Source organism: Podarcis gaigeae (assembly GCF_964106915.1).
Source record: "Podarcis gaigeae genome assembly, chromosome: 15".
Classification (NCBI taxonomy): domain Eukaryota; kingdom Metazoa; phylum Chordata; class Lepidosauria; order Squamata; family Lacertidae; genus Podarcis; species Podarcis gaigeae.
In genome coordinates, this window is record NC_139692.1 from 41,137,556 (window position 1) to 41,158,180 (window position 20,625).

General features: G+C 44.1%; 1 protein-coding gene and 1 long non-coding RNA gene across 4 annotated transcripts in view; one reads left to right on the forward strand and one right to left on the reverse strand.

The window, feature by feature from the left end:
• VMP1 (vacuole membrane protein 1) overlaps positions 1–20,625 on the reverse strand; it is a 105,133-nt gene that overhangs the window by 2,241 nt on the left and 82,267 nt on the right. For 2 of the 3 annotated variants that reach the window (XM_083715240.1, XM_083715241.1), the window contains exon 11: positions 1,559–1,658. In XM_083715240.1, the coding sequence (XP_083571366.1) occupies positions 1,559–1,658 (100 nt within the window). Of the gene's footprint in view, positions 1–1,558; positions 1,659–16,461; positions 20,207–20,625 lie in introns of those variants that run through there. The other variant, XR_014558474.1, reaches the window with a different exon arrangement.
• Positions 1,658–16,932, forward strand: LOC310832961. Its single transcript, XR_014558480.1, has 3 exons — positions 1,658–4,503; positions 15,222–16,165; positions 16,464–16,932. It is a non-coding gene; the product is annotated as an uncharacterized lncRNA (long non-coding RNA).

Here is a 20,625-nt window from a genome sequence, read left to right on the forward strand (position 1 = left end):
GCTAATGCGAAACCACCCAGGGCAACCTTCCATCAAGACAGACCAATGGCCCATCTAAGCTCAGGACTGGCTACACTGACTGGCAGCAGCTCTCTGGGGTTTTGGGATGGGTAATTGGAAACGCTGGGGATTGAACCTGGGATCTCTTCTACATGCAAGGCAGATCGCCTACCCCACAGAGCTACAGATCTCCCCGGCTGCTCTTTGCCCCTGCTTTTTGGGCGCTTGAGCGCAGGCGCCTCCAAGGGGTTAACTAAGGGCGATCTCGTCCCCCGCCCCTCTCCCTGCCTGGATCCAGAGAGTTCACACTCGGGACAATAAAGAAATAGAAAGAATCTGCCGCGCCCCGTGCGCAGTGCAGCCATTGGCTGGCAGCGGAGTTCCGCGAAAGGCCACCCCTCGCTTTTGTTTTGTTTGCAGCCTGTTCCGGTTGGCATCGGGGTTGTGCAACCCGCGACTGACGCAGCAGAAAAGAACTGCTATTAAAACATTTGCCGGAAAGAGGGCTGGAGAGGGGAGAAGCCTGGGCGTTCCCCTTCGGGGTCAAGAGAGGGCAGCAGCGAGCAGCAGCATTTTCAGAATGGGTCATTCACATAATTCCCCCTGATATCGGCTTCCTGGTACCTGAAGGCTGCCTGACTTTCCCAGGTGGGACAAGACTCCAGATGCCCGTGAGTGCTGGATGCTCTGTGACACACTCGGTTTAGGGTTAGGGGAGGGAGGGTGAGCTTGTGGCAACCTCCCCCCCCCCGCCAGACCAGCGTTGTTGGGCCGCTGCTGCAGTCACCTCCGACCATTGGGCAGCGCTACCTGGGGCTGATAGGGAGTTGCAGCCCCCATGCTCGTTTTAGGTTCCGGCAGAGAAAATACGAATCACCAGGGTATTCCTGTTGGGAGGAATCTTGATCTTGCCGGATCATCGCCCTCCTACGTTTGTTTGCTTTTGGAGTATTCCAACACGGAAGGGCACAAATTTAACCCGTGGTAGTCCTGGCTCAAGAGTAGACCCACTGAAAACCATGCACATGACAAAAAAAAAGGCCCATTCGCTTTAATGGGTCTACCCCGAGTCAAAATGAGTTGGCGACAACTCATTTAGGGTCATATAATAGTGCCCCCCTCCTCGGGCTTGGCTTGCTTCCTAAAACAGACCTCTGGGACAGTCATTCTAGCCATCATTTAAAAAGGTTCAGTTTTAAGGACTGCTGACCAGCTCTTCACCCCACCCTCTCTCTTTTTAAAAGCCAATTGTAAGAACATCAAAAGAACTGGATCTGGTCATCACAGGGGACACCCAGGCGCTCCAGTGGGAAGCCCTCCCCCCCCAGGACCTGAATGCTACAGCAACTCTCCTCAACAGTGCTAAGACCCATCATTCAGGCGATTATTTTTTTTTAAGCTGCAATGTGACAGACTAGGCTGCTGTCCCTAAGAGGATCTTTAAATTCAAACCCTGAAGCTAATCCCAGAATACAGGAAGCAGGTCCGGGGAGAAGGTGGGGTGGGGGGGGGTGGTGAAGTCAGGAAAACAGAAATAACAAGGCTGGAGATTTCTTACCTGGGGTGCTCCTTCCGCTTTGTGGTGAAGCTTCAGCCGCTGAGTTTCCAAATATTGCTGAAAGGGCTTCTGGAGAGAAGGGCCTACGCTGGGGACGGCGCTAGGTCGGGTCCCCCAAAAAGAGCAATTCAGGCAGAACATTCGGAAAGGGTAAAGCCGGGTTTAGGGGGGTGGGGTGGGAAAGTGAGGGTGGAAGAAAAGAGCACAAGAGGAAGAAAAAAATATTATTTAGCTGGGGTGGGGAAAAACTTACCGCCAAAATTCAAAATCACAGCTTAAGGAAGTGGGGGCGATCAAACCGGAGGCACGTGGAAGAACCACGGGTCTTTTGGTTTTTTGTTTTTTTAAAAAAAATAGCACGTGGTTATCGGCTTTCCTGATGGTTTGGAAGTACAGAAAACTCTCCCCTTGCAAAAAAATAAAATTAAATTAAAGATAGAGAGAGGAAGGAAGAGACAGAGAAAGAGAAAAAAAAGGGGAAGGGAAAAAAGCCCAAATAGCAAATGTTTTTTGGCAGCCAAATGCCGGTTAGCTAGATCGGAGGCAGCAGAGAGAAGCTGGAGGTCTGAGGTTATATTGCTAACTGTTCTTCCTGAAAGCCAAGCCTGAGAGCGAGCTCAATGCATCAGCGCAGTGCCAGGAGTTCAAATGGAGTGACTTCTGAGAAGTCCCAACCATTTATCACCAAGGGTTCCTGTAAGAACTGGTTTGAACCGATTAGCAAGGAAATGACTTGGGCTTGTGTCATTCGCCCCAGTTTAAAAAAGAAACTGCCCGCCCCCCCTCCTCCCACCTCGGTGACTTGCCCCCATCGGCTCAAAAGGAGGCGGGCCTTTGCTCCAATCAAGTCCTTATTAGGACAATTCCTGCGTCATCCATCCATCTATCCATCCATTCTCTCCACCCCCCTTCACACACTCCCTGGTCCAAAAAAATAAAATAAATGCATTAGCCAATTCCAAAAGGCACCTCCCACAAAAAAGGGGGGTTAGAGAAAGAAGCCAGGCAATAAAAGGAGAAAGGAAAAAAAGTGGCTGATTAACAAGGAACAAAGGAAAAGCTGTGAACTTTTCCTTCTTCTGAATCATTTCATACTTTATGGCCAATGACTCTGCAGGCAAATGATAGTTACGGAACACACCTTACCTTGGGAGGAATAAGGAAAACTGATTAAAAAACACACACGCTTTCCCAGATATCTCTGGTTTCCCAACAGGGTACGGCGTGGTGGAAAGGCTAGCTCTCAGTGCAGAAATGGCTATTTGCCTCTGAAAGTGGCAACTGAAGATCATCGAGGCAATATGTTTACAGGGATATAGGTGTGGATGGAGGGGAAAGGTGTCCCTCCATCACCTGAGTAGAGAGTGGTGAAGAATAGCTTGAAAGGTGGGGAGAGAGAAAGGAAATCAGCCAAGGGCAGTTTTGTCAGAACAAGGAGATGTCCTCAGAGGCTGATAAGTTCCATATGATTAGATAAATTCTCCAGCCTCTCCCCTCCCTGCAAGTACTGTATGTGCCACTGAAATCAGAAGGGCTTGCATGTGTTGTCTAGGATTAGGATGCTAAACTCCCAGTTGAGAGCAGGTGGGTTTGGGCAGGGTGGGGGAGGCAGGTTCAAATGGCCGCAATGCTCAGTCTCTCAAGCTCATCCTACCTCATAGGGCTGTCGAGGAGGATGAAACCGAGGGGGGAGCAGAAGGCAGGAGCCCCTGCACCCAGGCAACTAACTGAGCCTCCTGGAAAAGTGGCAGGATGTAAAAATGTAATCAGGAAATGAAACGAGAAGCTCTGTTGCTTTGTTCTTTTGAATGCAATTAAGACACTAAAGGCAGCACAGTGCTTTAAGAGGGCCGGCTCTGCCATTAGGCACAATGACCATAACTCCGCATACAAAAGCCAGCTGGGCTAGTAGTTAAAACTTGCTTCAACGCTGGCCACAGGATAGCATGCTCCATCATAGCTGAGGGCAGAAGTCTAGTTGTGGGGGCACAGCTGCCTCCCTCCCACATTTTGGGGGGAAGTCCCCTCACTGTGTCTCACAGGCCATGCTAAAGCGATCTTCCCCCTCCCTTGAAAAGTGAAACAAAAAAGAAATCAAAGGAAAAAGCCCCTTTTAACAAATTCTAGCTAAGAGGTGCCACAGAATGCGGTCAATATAATGTGCCCCAAAAGTGGGACCTAGCCCTTCTTCGTTTTCCTTGGAGACAAGTTTTTTTTTTTTAAACCAACTAAAAATTAAATATTTTTTTCATTGCTCTCTTCATGGGAAATATGAAAAGCGATAGACAATGCTAGTCATACTCGGTATATCTAACAGCATCTCAAGTTCCATTAATTTCAACTGATGTATTCTGACTTAATTTGATATCACCTATATAATTTATATACGTTTGGATCTACTGATCCTTTTGGAAAGTTTCAAGCAACTCTTATCTTAATGCACATACATGTATTTTCCTTTAGGGGTTAAATCTGTTTTAAATAAAAATTATCCTTGCCAAAGCTTCTGTTCCCCTGAATTTATACTGCATTCTTCATCAGTCCTTAAAAATCTAGCTATGGCTATGTCCATGTTAATCCCATTCAAAGTAAATTGGATGCAACCCATGATTTTTAAATTTTACCATACAGTAAAGTACTTGATTTAAATATATATATATTTTCAAGGACTGGACAGTGAACACAGTTCAAATTGGGAACCAGGTTTGGTAGTGGTATATTTTCCTTTATAATTAAAAAACATTTTCTCCCCAAGGTAACGTGATTAAGGTAAAAATTGTCAGCTTAGGAAAGTCTGCAAGACCAAAGTGAAGACTCATCTCCCCGCTATGATTGTGCAGAATGACTCGTCCAGCAAAAACGAGTCACCGTATTCTCAAAAATCACACTCGGGTTAAGATTTCAGATGACACAGAAGTCCAACAGAGAAAAGAGCTTTTGAAAAGGTAATGCTTTTGCTTGAACAAACCTGCATTAGGTAGGAAATACTTAGATGGTGAGAGTTGAATGACTGGCAAAAGAAATTATTCAGGTCTTTTTAATTGCAAGAGCCGATATCCATTTGCCATCAAAAGTTATTTGCTGAGCAAAGTTCGCATTGTTCAGGATTGGGTGGGTACATTTTCTTCCTGATGCTCAGTTTTATTCTCTCTCTTTTTTATATCACTTTTCCCGTAACAGAAAACAGTGCAGAATGACAACCTTGTAAATCCATTGCACAGTATAAATTTTATTAAGTTATTCTGTGGTCTTTCGGGAGCTGTTTATGAAATTACACAACTGAGTGTTATCTACTGAAAATTTACAGCTTGTCCAGGAAATGTACACCATGCGTTTTTAATACAGAGGAGAAATTTTATTTATTTTAAATGTTAAAAGGCTATAGCTTCTGCTCACTCAGTATGATTTTTTTTTAAAAAAAACCCTCTGCAATTAAGTTTGGTTTATTAATTAGCATTTTGCATACTTATTCTTCATTTATGTAAGACTCCTTCAGAATGCCAAAAGGGTTAAAAACCGAAACTGAGAACAGCTGAAATGATTTTCCCATTATCCAATTAAAAGGGAACAGAAAAACACATTATGGAATTTGAGTAAAAACTTTCTAGATGGCATGGGTTTTATTAAGGTCAGTCAACAGTCAACAGAGGATCTGAAAGATGTGTCCTCCAAAATGTGCATTTGACCAATATATATATCAAAGTGATGCCCTTACTATTATTACCATTATTCCACCATCCATGTGCATTACGCTTTATAGAGTGGAAGAACATACGTCCTTGCTTCAGCTACTGCTTCAGTCAGTGACAGATATTTCAGGTATTATTTCAAGAAATCTGCCTTTGCCTGGCACGGACAATGACCGCAGCGGTGTCAATGTGTTACTACACTGCGCCTTTCGTAGGGCAAAACTGCAGAGTAGTAACATAGTTCTGGCTTTCTAGATGCAAAAAATAATAAAAATTTTAAAAATACTGTACAGCAAGGCTACTATCCATGCAGTGTAAAAATAAATAAATCTCAACTTCTACAGATTTTACTTTTAAAATAGTAGCTTATCTTAAAAGCAAAATAAAAATTAAAATTGGGGGGTGTTGTCCATATAGGTTACTGAAGTGCCAGTCCTATACCTACTTCCCTGGAAATGAGCCCGATTTAATTCAATGGGACTTATTTCTGAGTAGTAGGATCATTCTGTCAGAGCAGCCGATGTGTTATTACAACCCTGATGGTGGATATGAACAGCCACAAGCCCTGAGAAATTCTTATGATCAAAATTTTAAACATCCCTAGAATTATTAATGAATTAGCTAGGAGTCAGTTACTGGATTTATATATAAAGAATGACCCAGGTCAGCTACTAACAACAAAGGCAAATTTATATCTAAAAAGCAAAAAGGAAAAAAAAGGAAGTAAAAATTTTGGTGTTCCTTGAGAAGGATGTTCCAAACTCACCTTAAATTTCGCTTTAGAAGAAACTGAGTGACAACTGGCTATAAATGTGTAAGGTATTCCTATAGTAGATTTTTAAAAAAGTATTCTTCTTTACTACAATAAGTGTTTGTAAAGTATGCTCCTCGCTGGACTTTTTTTATATTTTGAATGATGAATTGGAATAAAATTTATGCAATTAAATGAAGCACTACAATGACTGTTAACTGTTTTACAATGCAATCCTGTACGTAAATTGAGGCCAACGGGACTAATTCTACATGCAACACTTTCTTAGAAAAAGGAAATCAAGGATTACAGCCTCGATTTCCTTTTTCTAAGAAAACTAAGAGTGTGTGATTCCTCTAAGTACTTCTGATCCCCACGGAACAGAGTGGGCAACCCTAATTTTACCTTTCAATTTGATGGAACTTAACTGGATTGTGCCTCAGCTTAATTAATTTCTGTTACACTCAAGTGATATGAGGTACCTAGTCACCACTCAATGCCGAAACCTCTGAAATCAACTGGCATGTCTGAATGTATTGGATCGTGGCAACTGTTTGCTAAAAGCTTAATAAAACCTAGATTTTAAAAATACCTTTTTAAAAATACCTGATTTTATGAAGACAGATGGGAATATAAATAAAATACAATTTGCAGTTTTATTTCTTGTACTTTTTTGTGTTTGTGTTTCAAGGCTACTACATGTACTAAATCCAGTTAAATGACCAAATAAAAAAATGGGAAATGTATATTTTGGCTTACAGAACATTTAATATTGTGAAATGTAACAATGTGCCAGTGATTTTAAATTATAGTCTGTTTTCAGGATAGCTACCATCACCCAAAATGTGCCCTTTACAGGGGGGAAATCTGTTCTGATTACTGTCATCTGAACAAAAGGACACATTTCTATCAAAAAGGCTGAAAACATTGGTAGTGTATTTAGTATCTAAAAACTGTTTTGTCCATCATCGCAACAAATTTTATTTGGAACTGCTTATACAGTACTGCCTTTTGGCACTAAGTATCCATTTTTGCATGCAATTAAAACAGTTTCATAAATAGCTGGGCAGATCAGAAATTGAAAAATATTATTTACAGTCTCCAGTCTTTGAAGACGATTTGTTAATATCCCCTTCACAGACATTAAAACTAAAAAGCCACTATGCTGGAAGTTAAACATTTTGAATGATGTGTGGATTTCAGTGTGACAGTGAAAAACATGCTTTATTCCATTAAAATCAGTGGGATTGAAACTCAGCGGAATCAAGCCATAATCATTATTGCCTTTATTACATTGATATCCACCCTTCTCCCAAGGAGCTCAAGAAAGCATACATCATCTCTTCATTACCTCACAATATCCCTTCATTACCTCACAATAACCCTGCAAGGTAGGTTAGGCTGAGAGAGTCAGTCTGGCAGTGGCACAGAAACTTCATGGCTGAGCAGAGATCCTAATCCAGATACCCCACAGCCCAAGTTTCTAGCCACACACTGCGCAGTGACATGTGCCCTTCTGTCAAACCCTCCTCTGAACAAATGAAGCACTATTACAACTGACACCCCACCCTAGTGGGATCACTACCCCTTTCCTCGCTGGCTCGATATTCCACATTTTGACAACGTCCCGAGGCAATCCCCTCTGTCCATTTCTCCCCTTGCACTTATAAAATCAAAATCCCATCTGCATTGGGGAACCCTGTACTCCAATTTCCAAAGTTTGGAAAAATGTAAAGGTAAAGGTTCCCCGACCGTTAGGTCCAGTCGTGGACGACTTTGGGGTTGCGCGCTCATCTCGCTTTATAGGCCGAGGGAGCCGGCGTACAGCTTCCGGGTCATGTGGCCAGCATGACTAAGCCGCTTCTGGTGAAACCAGAGCAGCGCACGGAAATGCCGTTTACCTTCCCGCCGGAGTGGTACCTATTTATCTACTTGCACTTTGACGTGCTTTCCAACTGCTAGGTTGGCAGGAGCAGGGACCAAGCAACGGGAGCTCACCCCATCGTGGGGATTCGAGACGCCGACCTTCCGATCGGCAAGCTCTAGGCTCAGTGGTTTAGACCACAGCGCCATCTGCGTCCCTTAAAGTTTGTATAGTACACGGTATTGCAGGAATATGGAAGCATCATCAAAATTTCAACTGCAGAAGTACACAAGATAACTTTTAAACAGCCAATTATGTGTATTACAAATCTCTGCTATGCTTCGGGAACAACGAACACTTCTCTATTAAGAATTTGGAACTGGTCACTGTTTGGCTAGAAATTGGACCCTGTTCTTTATTCTAACAGCCAAATGGGTCAACGATCTTACATTGCCCGGTGTCCCTTTTCTTAATAAGCAACAGACAGAAACGGGTTCCAAATTGTTTAATAGCGCAGTCCTAAGTGCTAAATATAGTTAAGCTCCTCGGTCTTTTCTTTTACAAGCCAGATGGCCTGTCCTGTCCAGAATTCATTGTACTCCGGACTAACGCTTCTGGACATTTCTTGCCAGCTTTCACGGACAAGGAAGCATGTGTTGCATTTAAGGATGCTGAACATCCTTCAAGCTGCCGGCCAAATGCACTTCTGAGAGCTGCAGGTTGTTGTTGTTTTTGGTTGTTGTTTAAAAAAAGAGGGAAAGTAACTAGCCCTCATGAGGAAGGAAAGCTTAAGGAGATGGCGATGGCATATTTGAAAGCTTCAGAGTAAAAAGCAGTGGTTGGTTTGCCATTCCAGTAATTGGGTGGGATTTTTCTGTGGCATTCTGTGGCACCACAAACCCTTGCGCTCCTACTTCAGAAAATTCTCATGCTCTAAAGGAGTGGTTGTCAAGACTCTGGGTCAGTTTTTTAAACTCCACGCAGCAACACACGACTGACTCTCTCCCTCTCTCTTCTGTCTATTGTTTCCTCTCCTGTTCCGACAATTTCTCGCCATTTTCTCCACTCTGTTCCATCCTCCCCTCTCCCTCACCTTGGCTGCCTCTATCCATCAACCTAATACTTTCTAGTCTCCTCTCTTTCTCCATCAGCCATGGTTCACAGTTCCTAAAACCACTTACAAAAGTGTGCACTGAAAAGCATTCTGTTCAAACAACAGTTCATCTACCAATTCTGAAAGTTTTAAAAGAAGGTAACTAACCTACAGCAGACAAATATTGAGCTCCTGTCCCCATATCCATTGGGAAAGAGGTGCTAGAAGATTTCAACTAGGGGAGTTAAGTAGGTGATTAGTACAGTGGTACCTTGGGTAACAGATGCTTCAGGTTACAGACTCTGCTAACCCAGAAATAGTACCTTGGGTTAAGAACTTTGCTTCAGGATGAGAACAGAAATTGTGAGGCAGCAGCGGGAGGCCCCATTAGCTAAAGTGGTGCTTCAGGTTAAGAACAGTTTCAGGTTAAGAACGGACCTCCGGAACGAATTAAGTACTTGACCCGAGGTACCACTGAAGCTGCTTTCCCCTCTGTTCACACAGAACAGATTTGGAAGTGAACAGAATGGCAGAGGCTGGAGATGATGAATGAAGGGTCTCCTTTCCAGAAGTGGCTGATGTGACAATGCAGAGCTGCAGAGCCACCCTCCTGAAACCAGCTTACCTGGACAGGTCAGGGCAGTGGCGAGGTTGGAGATGGGCGAAAGCATGAAATCTAGCAGTACATCAGCCACGAATGGATTATCACCCTCCTCCCATACAACCACAGAGAAGGGAGGTGTGTGTGAAAGCGAGTTAGATTGGCATCTTGGCTCTTTGCTTGCCTCTTTGTTTCTGATACAAAAGGAAATACCTCACTCTTAAGCAGACCGCTGGCCCATCAGGCACTGAACAGCCGATTCTACTTGGCAGTGGTTTTTATTCCCAGGCAGGGTCTTTCAAGGCACACGTTTGCATATGGTTTGCATGCGCATCAATGCAAATTTAGGGAACCAAAGGAAAAAGGTGCCTGCAAGCTATTTTTTTTAAATAAAGAGAAGATGATGATTGGGGGGCACACTGCTCAGACCTCCACAGGTCCCCCACCCCTGGGTCTCATCCAACGAGGTACAGTGGTACCTCAGGTTAAGTACTTAATTCGTTCCGGAGGTCCGTTCTTAACCTGAAACTGTTCTTAACCTGAAGCACCACTTTAGCTAATGGGGCCTGTTGCTGCTGCTGCACCGCTGGAGCACGATTTCTGTTCTGATCCTGAAGCAAAGTTCTTAACCTGAGGTACTATTTCTGGGTTAGCGGAGTCTGTAACCTGAAGCATATGTAACCTGAAGCGTATGCAACCCGAGGTACCACTGTACTTTTAAAGATTGCCTGAAGATATGCAATACAAAGTATGTAGTCAACACCCAGCTCTGCCATTCCTCCCAATACCTCTTTTAGCCAGCAATTCCCCACTTAATTCTGCAAAACCACGAGGACTAGAAACCTGAGTGCCAGCAGGCAGCAGAAAGCAGGTATCATATTCCCGGCCCCAGGCCTATTAGTTTTTGCCATGGTGGTGCCGGGGAATTTGACCTCGCAACCGTGAGGCTTCTTCCTGGCTCTCTCTTTGACAACCTGAGTGAGTCAGGACTGCAGGCGTCAGATGTGGCCAGCGGACTCTGCTCCCTTTGAAATTGTATCGCAGAAGCAGATCGTTGAAACGTGTTACCTCGAAGGAAGGAAGGAAGGCGCCGTAAGGTGATGTACATCATGCAAACTATACAGAGCAAGATGCACATTGATGGATGACTTAAGAATGAGTCACATCTCCGTCTCATCTCACAACCCTGCTCTGGAAGGAGAAACAAAGACGTGAGGAGCAAGAAGGGGTGTCTGCGCAGGCTTGCTAAATGCCCTAGTGATGCTCTTGGCTGTGTACATTTACATCTACATTTAAAGCATCTAGTCCAGCATCTTGATCTCACATTAGTCAGCCGGATGCCTGTGGGAAATCAGCAAGCAGGATTCGACCGCAAGAGCACTCTCCCCTCCTGTGGTTTCCAGCAATTGGTATTCCTGGGAACCATAGTTCACACCTTACAGAGCTACGATTCCCAGCACCCTTACACTACAGTTCCCAGGATTTTATTTTTTATTTTATTTTTTGGTGGGGGAAAGCCAGGGGTTTTAAGCATATGGTGGGTACACATCCTTCGCTGAAAGATTTGCTGTGATGGGAATGCCAGAGGGGACATTCTTGCTGAAAATGGCAAGCCTGCTTTGCAAGCAGAAGATCCAATCCCTAGTATCTCCAGGTAAGAGTAGGAAAGACTATCTGACTGATCCCAGAAATCTGCTGCCTGTAAGTGAGACTGTTTGGGGGCGCGCGCGAATCCATTGGCTGCATCAGGCTCACAGATAGATAGATAATACTTTATTCGGCTATAAGCCCACAAGGTAAAACCAATCAATCAATAAAATTTCCCCACCCGCTGTAAATGATAAATGAGCTGGATGGACCAATGACCTGACTCGGCTGAAGGCAGAAGGCATGTTCCAACTTTTCACTTGGAACCATGAGGACTAGAATCATAATTTATTTTTAGGGGACGGAACGCAGCTCGGTGCAGAGCACCTGCTTTGTAATGCACAAGGACCCCGGTTCAATCCCCGGCACCCCGAGTTAAAAACTAAGGAGGTGATTGGAAAGCCTTCTACTTCCCCATGGGGCCACATAACCTGGCTCTGCAAAGATCACTTGGCTCGCCTGGAGAAATTATGCTTGGGGAGCAGCACCCTGCAGAATGTCTTAGGGTGGTGATCTCAAAACTGGCATTTTCTGCTGCCGCTGCCCCCCCCATAGGGGAAGCAGCGACCATCCATACCCCACCCAAGTAGGACAGCATGCAGAAGGGGCTGGCTGAGGCTGGTAGGGCAGTGCCCCATTTGCCCTAAATGGCCCAGCCTCCACTGCCCATGCTCAATGCAGTTACAGTGGTACCTTGGGTTACATAAGCTTCAGGTTACATATGCTTCAGGTTACAGACTCTGCTAACCCAGAAATAGTGCTTCAGGTTAAGAACTTTGCTTCTGGATAAGAACAGAAATCGGCAGCAGGAAGCCCCATTAGATAAAGTGGTGCTTCAGGTTAAGAACAGTTTCAGGTTAAGAACGGACCTCCAGAACGAATTAAGTACTTAACCTGAGGTACCACTGTACTCTGAGCATCACTAGGACATGACGATGGAGAGAGGGAGGGAGAGACACACACACAGAGGTGATTTTGGGGCGGCAACCTCGCGCCTGCCATAACCTCTGCTTCCAGCCCATCTTGCATCATAGGAAACAGAGCCTAATGTTTTGCTTAAAAGTTTCCAGGGTCTCTATGTTTGGGGCCAAAGTTGTTCCAAACGACTGTATGGGTACTGTTTTAATAACTCTGCACCAGACTCTATTAAAAAAAAGAAAGAGAGTCCGGAATAAAAATAAAAACAGCTGTTCAAGGCCGAACCGCTGAACAACATTTCTTTGTGGCTTTGTACTTTCTTGGGGGGAGCGGTGGCTGAAGTTTTTATTTTTAAAAAGGAGGAGCTGTTTGTTTATTATGTGTTGCAGTTATATAGCTCAACTTTCCACCCAGAAGCTCAAAGTAGTGTACACGGTTTCCCACCCTTCCACATCTTCTCCTCATGACAACCCGTGAGGTAGGCCAGGCTGAGAGGTAGTGACTGGCCCAAGATCACCCAGTGGGCTTCATGGCTGAGTCCTGAGTCGGGATTCGAACCCTGGTCTCTCACGTCCTGGCCCAACACTCTAAGCACTGTTACACCACACTGCTTCTCTTTACCACAGGCAATTCCCTCCCATGGAAGAGTCTGCAGATCACCCCCTGCCACCAGATTGCCACGCAAGAACCTTTGGCATTCGTTTTTTTAGGGAAGGGCCGTTGCTCAGTAGAAGAACATCTTTTAGGAGAGACCCCAGCCTGAATCCCTGGAGAGCTGCTGCTAGTCACAGACTCATAGAGTCGGAAGGGACCCCAGGCTCATCTAGTCCAACCCCCCTGCAATGCAGGATGCTCAACCGAAGCGTCTAGTCAGTGCAGGCAATACTGAGCTAGACATGCCAATGGTTTGATGCAGCCTAAGGCAGCTTCCTATGTTCTCAACTCTTAAAATGAAGCGGAAGGCTGTAGTTCCAGTTTTAGAGCACCGATGTTTCATGCGGAAGGGTTCTAGTTCAACCCCTCCTTCGGCATCTTCAGGCAGCGCTACGAGAAGAACCTCTCCCTCCTGCTGCTGCCTGTCAGTGCAGACAGTACAGTGGTATCTCAGGTTAGGTACTTACTTTGTTCCAGAGGTCCGTTCTTAACCTGAAACACCACTTTAGCTAATGGGGCCTCCCGCTGCCGCTGCTGCACGATTTCTGTTCTCATCCTGAAGCAAAGTTCTTAACCCAAGGTACTATTTCTGGGTTAGCGGAGTCTGTAACCTAAAGCGCCTGTAACCTGAAGCACCTGTAACCCAAGGTACCACTGTACTGAAATGGGGGGGGGGGCACAAGGATCTGTATGGAACCTTGCTATGTTCCCGTTTTACAGAAGTAAAATAATCTGGGACAAGTCTCGGGAGGAGAAGATGCTTATGTAAATGCAGAGAAGCAAAAGAGGAGATTTTTTTGGGAGGGGGGGGAATAGGAGACCCTGCTAAAGCATTCTCTGTTGCAGGGGTAGCTAATCCGTTCTCCAAGATCCGCATCTCATTCCCCGCTCCCTGCCGCACCCAGGCTCCTTCCACCTGGTTTATCTGAACCTTGAAATGGCTCATTTAATTCCACACACAGACACTCCCCCACCTCCAGACGGTGATATAAACGGCTTTTAACGGTTAGATTTTTTTTTTTAATGATTTGTCATTTCCTGTAATGATAAAAGGTTCTCGCAGCCTTTAAAAAAAAAGAAAAGCCATCCGTTTCCCCTGCGCTCAGCCAATACCAAGGCAAGATGCAAGGCGATTCAGAACAAACCCAGACCTTTGAGGAGCTTGACTCAGTTGTAAAAGATCACACTGCAGCAGAAACTCTGGATCAGCTCCAGAAGGGAGCTTGCCACTCCAAACCAAGGTCGCTTACAGGAAGACTTGGACAGTCTGTTTTCTGGAAATATGCTCTCATTTCGGCATTAAAAAGTGTGTGTGTGTGTGTGTGTGTGTGTGTGTGTGTAAATACTTGCTATATATAGTTGCCAGCACTGGCAAAAGGAAGTGATGAGATTTCTGAAGTTCGGTTCAAGCAGATCTTGTTGGCTTTATATTAGTTTTAAGGCTGCAATCCTACACACACTTATTCGGGGATAAGTCCCACAGTGGACCTTCCCTCTGAGTGAACGGGAAGAGGATTGTTCCTGTCTCATAGAGCTGTTTCAGGAGATGTTAAGGGCTGAAACCTACTTCCATTCACGGTGAACATTCATTTATCATTTTAATACCTTCCTTCCCCAATAATTCCAGTTTTTAGTATGGTAAACCCGGAGGTCCAAGTCACCGTTTTCGAATACTCTTGCGTTCATTGCCCTGGACTGCAAGAAAACCCAGGACCACATAGTACAATTGGCTCTGCCTCTCTCCCTAGGCTCTCATAAAACACAGACAGTAATCTCTTTGGGCCAGGGGCCTGTTGCTTATTGTTACTCCATTAAGCACCACCAGCATGACACGTTTTCCTCCAAGGAGCTTGAGGCGATTTATGTGGTTCTTCTCTAGCCCCATTTTATTCTCACAACAACCCTGCGAGGTGGGGATAGGCTCAGACCACAACTGGCCCCAAATCACTCACCGAGCGAGCTTCATGACCAAGCATGGATTGGAACCCTGGTCTCCCAGGTCTTAATCTAATCCACTACACCACACTGGCTTCTGAAAACGTGTGCAAGGGCATGTGTTTTTGTGCACATCTGCTGGGCGTATATTTTGATTAACAGCTGCAGGTGAGAGCTTTTTCTCAGTAGGCGCTGCATTCATTTCACTGCAGGAGAAATCATGGCTGGCTGGGGCCAATGACCTTTGCAGATTCGAATACAATCCTACTGACCACAGCTCCTGATCGCACACTCACTCACTTACTGGCTTTCGGCTGCTGCGTTAAATCCCTGTAGCTCTTTTTTCACACACCCACACACCCTCCTCCCAACCCCACAATTACTGTGCTGCTGCTGCTGCGATCCATTTAAAAAGGGTTTAAAGACCTTACGTGTCTAGAATTTCCTTCACATCTGCGCCTCCTTTTCAAAATAATAAATGGAACTTTCTCCCTTCCCCCTTCTGTTTCAGAGTTGCCCAACTTGCGTACTGCGCTGAGTAAAGAATGTTTTCAACCCAACTGGATGAATTTGGTGGGAAGAGGTCGCTTACAGCACACGCAGAGAAAAAGAGAGATCCCAGTGCCATGACTGAGAAACTTCCGAGACAGTTACACATCTCCTTGGCTTCCGCATCTTTTCCTAACCAAAAGCATTAAGACAAAGCCAGTGCAACCCTTCAATTTCTTTGCTTTGAAGAGCTTGGAAACTCCGACTTGTTCCCTATTAGATACTGAGCTTGGGTTCTTCTTCCCACCTGGAAGAGGGGTTTGGATGTTCTCTGTGTCAAGTTGGCTGCCACAAAAGCTTCAGAAAAGCCGCAGCAGAGGTGGTGGTGGGGAGCCTGTGGCCCTCTAGGTGTTTATTTGCTTTTCATTCATTCAATTGACATCCCAGAAGGAGCCCGGGGCAGCAAACGGCAAGCGACTGAAAACATATGGAAAGGCAATTCCAATACCCAAGCAGATGGGGAAAGTTCTGAACTTGAAAGGCTTGTTGCAGGACTCCAGCTCCCATCAGCCCATGGCTGGGGTGGGGAAGATGGGAGTTGGAGTCCAGTGACATCTGGAGGGCCACATGCTACCCCCCCCCCAATTTTAACCCACTGGTGCAATGCTGTTTAAGCTGAAGCACATTGGATGCTCGGATTAAAAGAGCATCGTGTTCAGTAGGGAAATATATAAAGATACCTACAGACCCATCTGGCAACCTGGTTTCAGGTTTCGTACCTGCAGCTTTAGCAAATGGTTTTATTGATGTATTTCTAGTCGTCTGCTGTTCATGAGGAGCCCAGTACTTTTGTGGTCTGCTTTGGGGACAGGTGGTTGGGGTCATGCTTGCCCGTATCCATGACAACTACACAGAAATGCACCACAAAGCATTGTCATAATTTATTTTTATTTTTAAAGTTCCAGTGTAGAGCTACCATATTTTTCACTATATAAGACGCACCAGACCACAAGACGCACCTAGTTTTTGGAGGAGGAAAACAAGAAAAAAAATATTCTGAATCTCAGAAGCCAGAACAGCAAGAGGGATCGCTGCGCAGCAAAAGCAGCAATCCCTCTTGCTGTTCTGGCTTCTGGGATAGCTGCGCAGCCTGCATTCGCTCCATAAGACGCACACACACATTTCCCCTTACTTTTTAGGAGGGAAAAAGTGAGTCTTATAGAGCAAAAAATACGGTACTTTCTCCTCCCCCCCTTTTTTGTAGAGCTACTTTCTGTGGCACTACCCCGCTCTCCTGCCTAATGTCACGTAACACTTTGCAGAAGTTGGGAACGGCTTGGAAATTCCCCACTGGGCAGCTTAAAACAAGAGGAGAACGCTCTCCCTCTTGATAGCAAAGCAATTTATTAAATTGCAGGAGGGCGGAGGGAGTGAAAAGGAGGATGGGGGCTGGCTTCCTTTGACAGGGGTATGGTCTGCCAAACCATGTTCAGTTTGCAGAAACACCTCTTAAAAGAAATAAATGGCTGGGAATCCCTCAACCCACATTGAAAGGGTCTTTATGATTTCATACATAGTCATTTAGCTGACAGTCTCAAAAAGAAAAAGCAAGAAAAAGATACCAAAAAACCAAACAAACAAAAATAATATTCCTTGCAGTGAAATTAATTAAATCTGCTTGGATAAAAGAAAAGCACCACAGAGCAAATAAATAAATATGCTAGACATCATAATCGTGTGACAGAGTTCTTCTTACTTCGAGTGGGTGGGGTAGGGAAGGCAGCCAGAAAACAAGGAAGGTTGCAACATTTAGTTTTTAAGTGGCTGGAAATAAATACACTTGACTGTGTATCTTTCAAAGAATATATACAGCACAGAATGGCTATGGAAATCTCTCACTGCACCCCCCCCCGGCCCAAAATATAAAGTAAAATATTGTGTGCACGCATTTGATTTTATAAATATAGGTTGCCACAAGTACAGCGTCTGGCGATAATAGGAAAATTTTGCAGCCCATGCCTGGAATTGGGCGGGGATATTCAAGAAGCCCAATGGGATCTGTTTACATAGAAAGCAAACCTCACTGGTTCAGATGGGATTTGCTCCCAGGTAATGGTGCAAAAAAATCTGCAGCCTAGATTTGGCTCCGGCTGCCTTCAATTTAATCCACCAGGAAGAAGAACATGCCTAGCAAGTTTAGATTGTGCACCGCAAAAGGGTGAGCTACACTTTGCGTCCGATAATAATTAAGAAATTCTGGTTCCTGCTGTGGTTTTTGCACATGGTTTTATATACGCTACTCTGGGGAGACACAGATGAGGTCATGTTTGAGAGATAGAAATAATAATAATAAAAGCCAAACGATATCAGGACATTCCAGAAGTTTTCCCATCTCCCGAGAACATTTTTGAAGCCTGAGGTGAACCACGCAACAAAGTTTGGAATCTGATAGAAGCTTTTGCAAAGATATTAAGCAATGTAAGGGGGGGAAGAGATAGAAACTCTCTTGAAAGTTGATGAGCGAGGACGAAAAACGCTACTAGTTTTGGTCTGAAGATTTATAGGTGTTTTTGAAGAGACCTCACTTCAGAACATCAGCTGTATACCATACTTTTCAATGTATAAGACTAGGTTTCTTGACTTTAAAATAAGGTTAAAAATCTGGGGGCATCTTATACACAGATAGTGCATATGCCCTTTTTCTAAACTTGGGGTCCCCCAAAGTAGGGGGCGTCTTATACATGGGGTGTCTTATACATGGAAATATAAGGTAAATGTAATAAATAATAATAAAAACCTGGATCTGAAAGCAGAGCAGGATTCTTAAAAAGCTATTTATACCCTGTTTTTCAAGGCAAAAAGCTTTCACAAAGTGGCTTACAATAATAGCTGAACTAGCATACAGATCTTCCCTGAATCTCTTCTACTTTGTACGATTAAGTGTTCCAGTAGTTTAGGAGATTGGGGGGGGGGCGATCCTAATTCACAGTGAAAATCTGCACTGCACCACCCTTCAGATTGCCTTTGAGAAGGGTCATTACAATGATAAATGTGCACTAATAGACTTTTATTTTGTAAACAACGACAATGCATTTGGAAGCTCCGGAAGTTATAAAAAACAGATTTGTTCCAGCACTGAATTGTTCAAGAATGTAACTTTGCATGCTGCAGCTACTCTGCATAATGCTACCCATGTCTAGTTTACATACTTCCAGAGCAATTACTTCAAGACACTGCGATTCTGAAAAGTATCTTCGAGACAAATCCACACACACCCAGCAAAATATACGCAAGAAAATACTAAGGACCGTGGATATTAGCTCTATCAACTGTACACACAACACAACACACAAACACACACGGGTCAAGTCTCAACCTAGGATGGGGAAGGGGTAGAGATATCATGAAATCAGGAGGAAATGCAAGGAGGGAGAGAAAGCAAAGAAAAAGAAGAAGAAAGAATACAGTACAAAATAAAAGTGAGTCCCACATAGCATGGGGGGGGGGGTTAATGCTGGGCCCAAAAATGAAAAGGCTGAAGACCAAGTATAATTCCTCAACCTGATGCCCACCAGATATTCTGAACTACAACTGTGCCCTGACAATTGGCCATGCTGGCCAGAGCTGATAAAATTGGGGGGATGGGACACAAGCTATAATTGTCCGGGGGTCCTTTACCTTTTTTTTTACATATATATATATATATATATATATATATATATATATATAGAAAGAGAGAGAGAGAGAAAGAGAGAGAAAGAGAGAGCGCGCGCGCAAGAGCACTGGGTGTTTTCTGTAGCTTCCAAAAAAACCCACACACAAAAAACAAGATTCTGCACCAGGGTTAACCCAATTTCTGTGTGACTTTCAAGTGATTTCTGCAAATTGCATTCATGGGGAGTGGAGATTTCAATACCTTTGCGTGTATTTGTGGAATTTGTATTAAAAATGTGCGCAATACCAAATTTATTCAGCAGTTCCTGGTCATGTGGAGCAGCATGGAAGGGAATGGGCACAACATCAATTCGTCAATGCCTTTATAAATGGGCATTCATTTTTTTCTTTTTAAAAACTCTGCTATTGTCCCTTTTAACATGGGACAGGGCAGACAGGATACAAGCCAACAGATATTTAAAAATATAAAATAATTGCATGCTTGTTATCTACAGCCTTGCTCTATTTCCTGCCCATAAGAGTCAATAAATTCTTCGTTTTAAAACAAGTCTGAATCACTTCCTAAGACAGATGGACACTCATTTGGGAAGGGGTGTGTGGAAACATAGCGAATTCATGTATTTTCTAAAACAGGAATAGCCTGTCTATGAAAAGTGAGCAAGCTTTTCTAATGAAACAACATGCTGCTAATACCCCCAGAATCATTGTTTTCTCCTTTGACATTTCGAAACATACTCCACATTCTAGTACCAAGGCACTTCTGAAGAAATATACTGTTTACATTGTACTTCAGAAATATACTGTTTACATTGTACTTCAGAAATATACTGTTTACATTGAAGGTTGTTGAATATCTTCCTTTTCACAAGCACTTTAAGTAAGCTTACTGATTTTATGGTTGGTTCTCTCTTTATTGTATCATTTTTAACCTTACCGTACACCACTCAGAAACTAAGGTGTTAAGTGGTGTGTGTGAGTGTGTATTTAGCATTTAGCATATATATATATCTCAATACAACCAAGCACACTGCCAGGCATTTAGGCTGATACCCAGGACACATGAAAAGCATCTTGTTGAGCTGGACCAGGCATGGCAGGACTCTAACTCCAATGAGCCCCACACAACAGAGCCAATTATCAGGGGTGATGGGAGTTGTAGTCCAGCAACATCTGGAGGGCACCACAACTGGACAACAAAACTAGCAGACTACGGCTACAGTTCTAAACTGGGCTGTAAATTCTACTGGGCTGTCTCCAATGCTTTTCCTGCTTAGAGAAGACCTATGGAAATTAACGGACACGACTAATTTAGGTTTGTTAGTTTCAGTGGGTCTACACACTGTCTTAATAGTTTCACTTAATAGTTTCACTTAAGACAGTGTGTAGACCCACTGAAACTAACGTACCTAAGTTAGTCTTGTCCGTTAATTTCCATAGGTCTTCTCTAAGCAGGAAAAGCTTAGTTTTACTCGAGACAACCTGCTGAAATGGTACTGGCCCTGATATACCGTATTTTTCGCTCTATAAGATGCACCAGACCACAAGACGCACCTAGTTTTTGGAGGAGGAAAACAAGAAAAAAAATATTCTGAATCTCAGAAGCCAGAACAGCAAGAGGGATCGCTGCGCAGTGAAAGCAGCAATCCCTCTTGATGTTCTGGCTTCTGTGATAGCTGCGCAGCCTGCATTCGCTCCATTAGACGCACACACATTTCCCCTTACTTTTTAGGAGGGAAAAAGTGAATCTTATA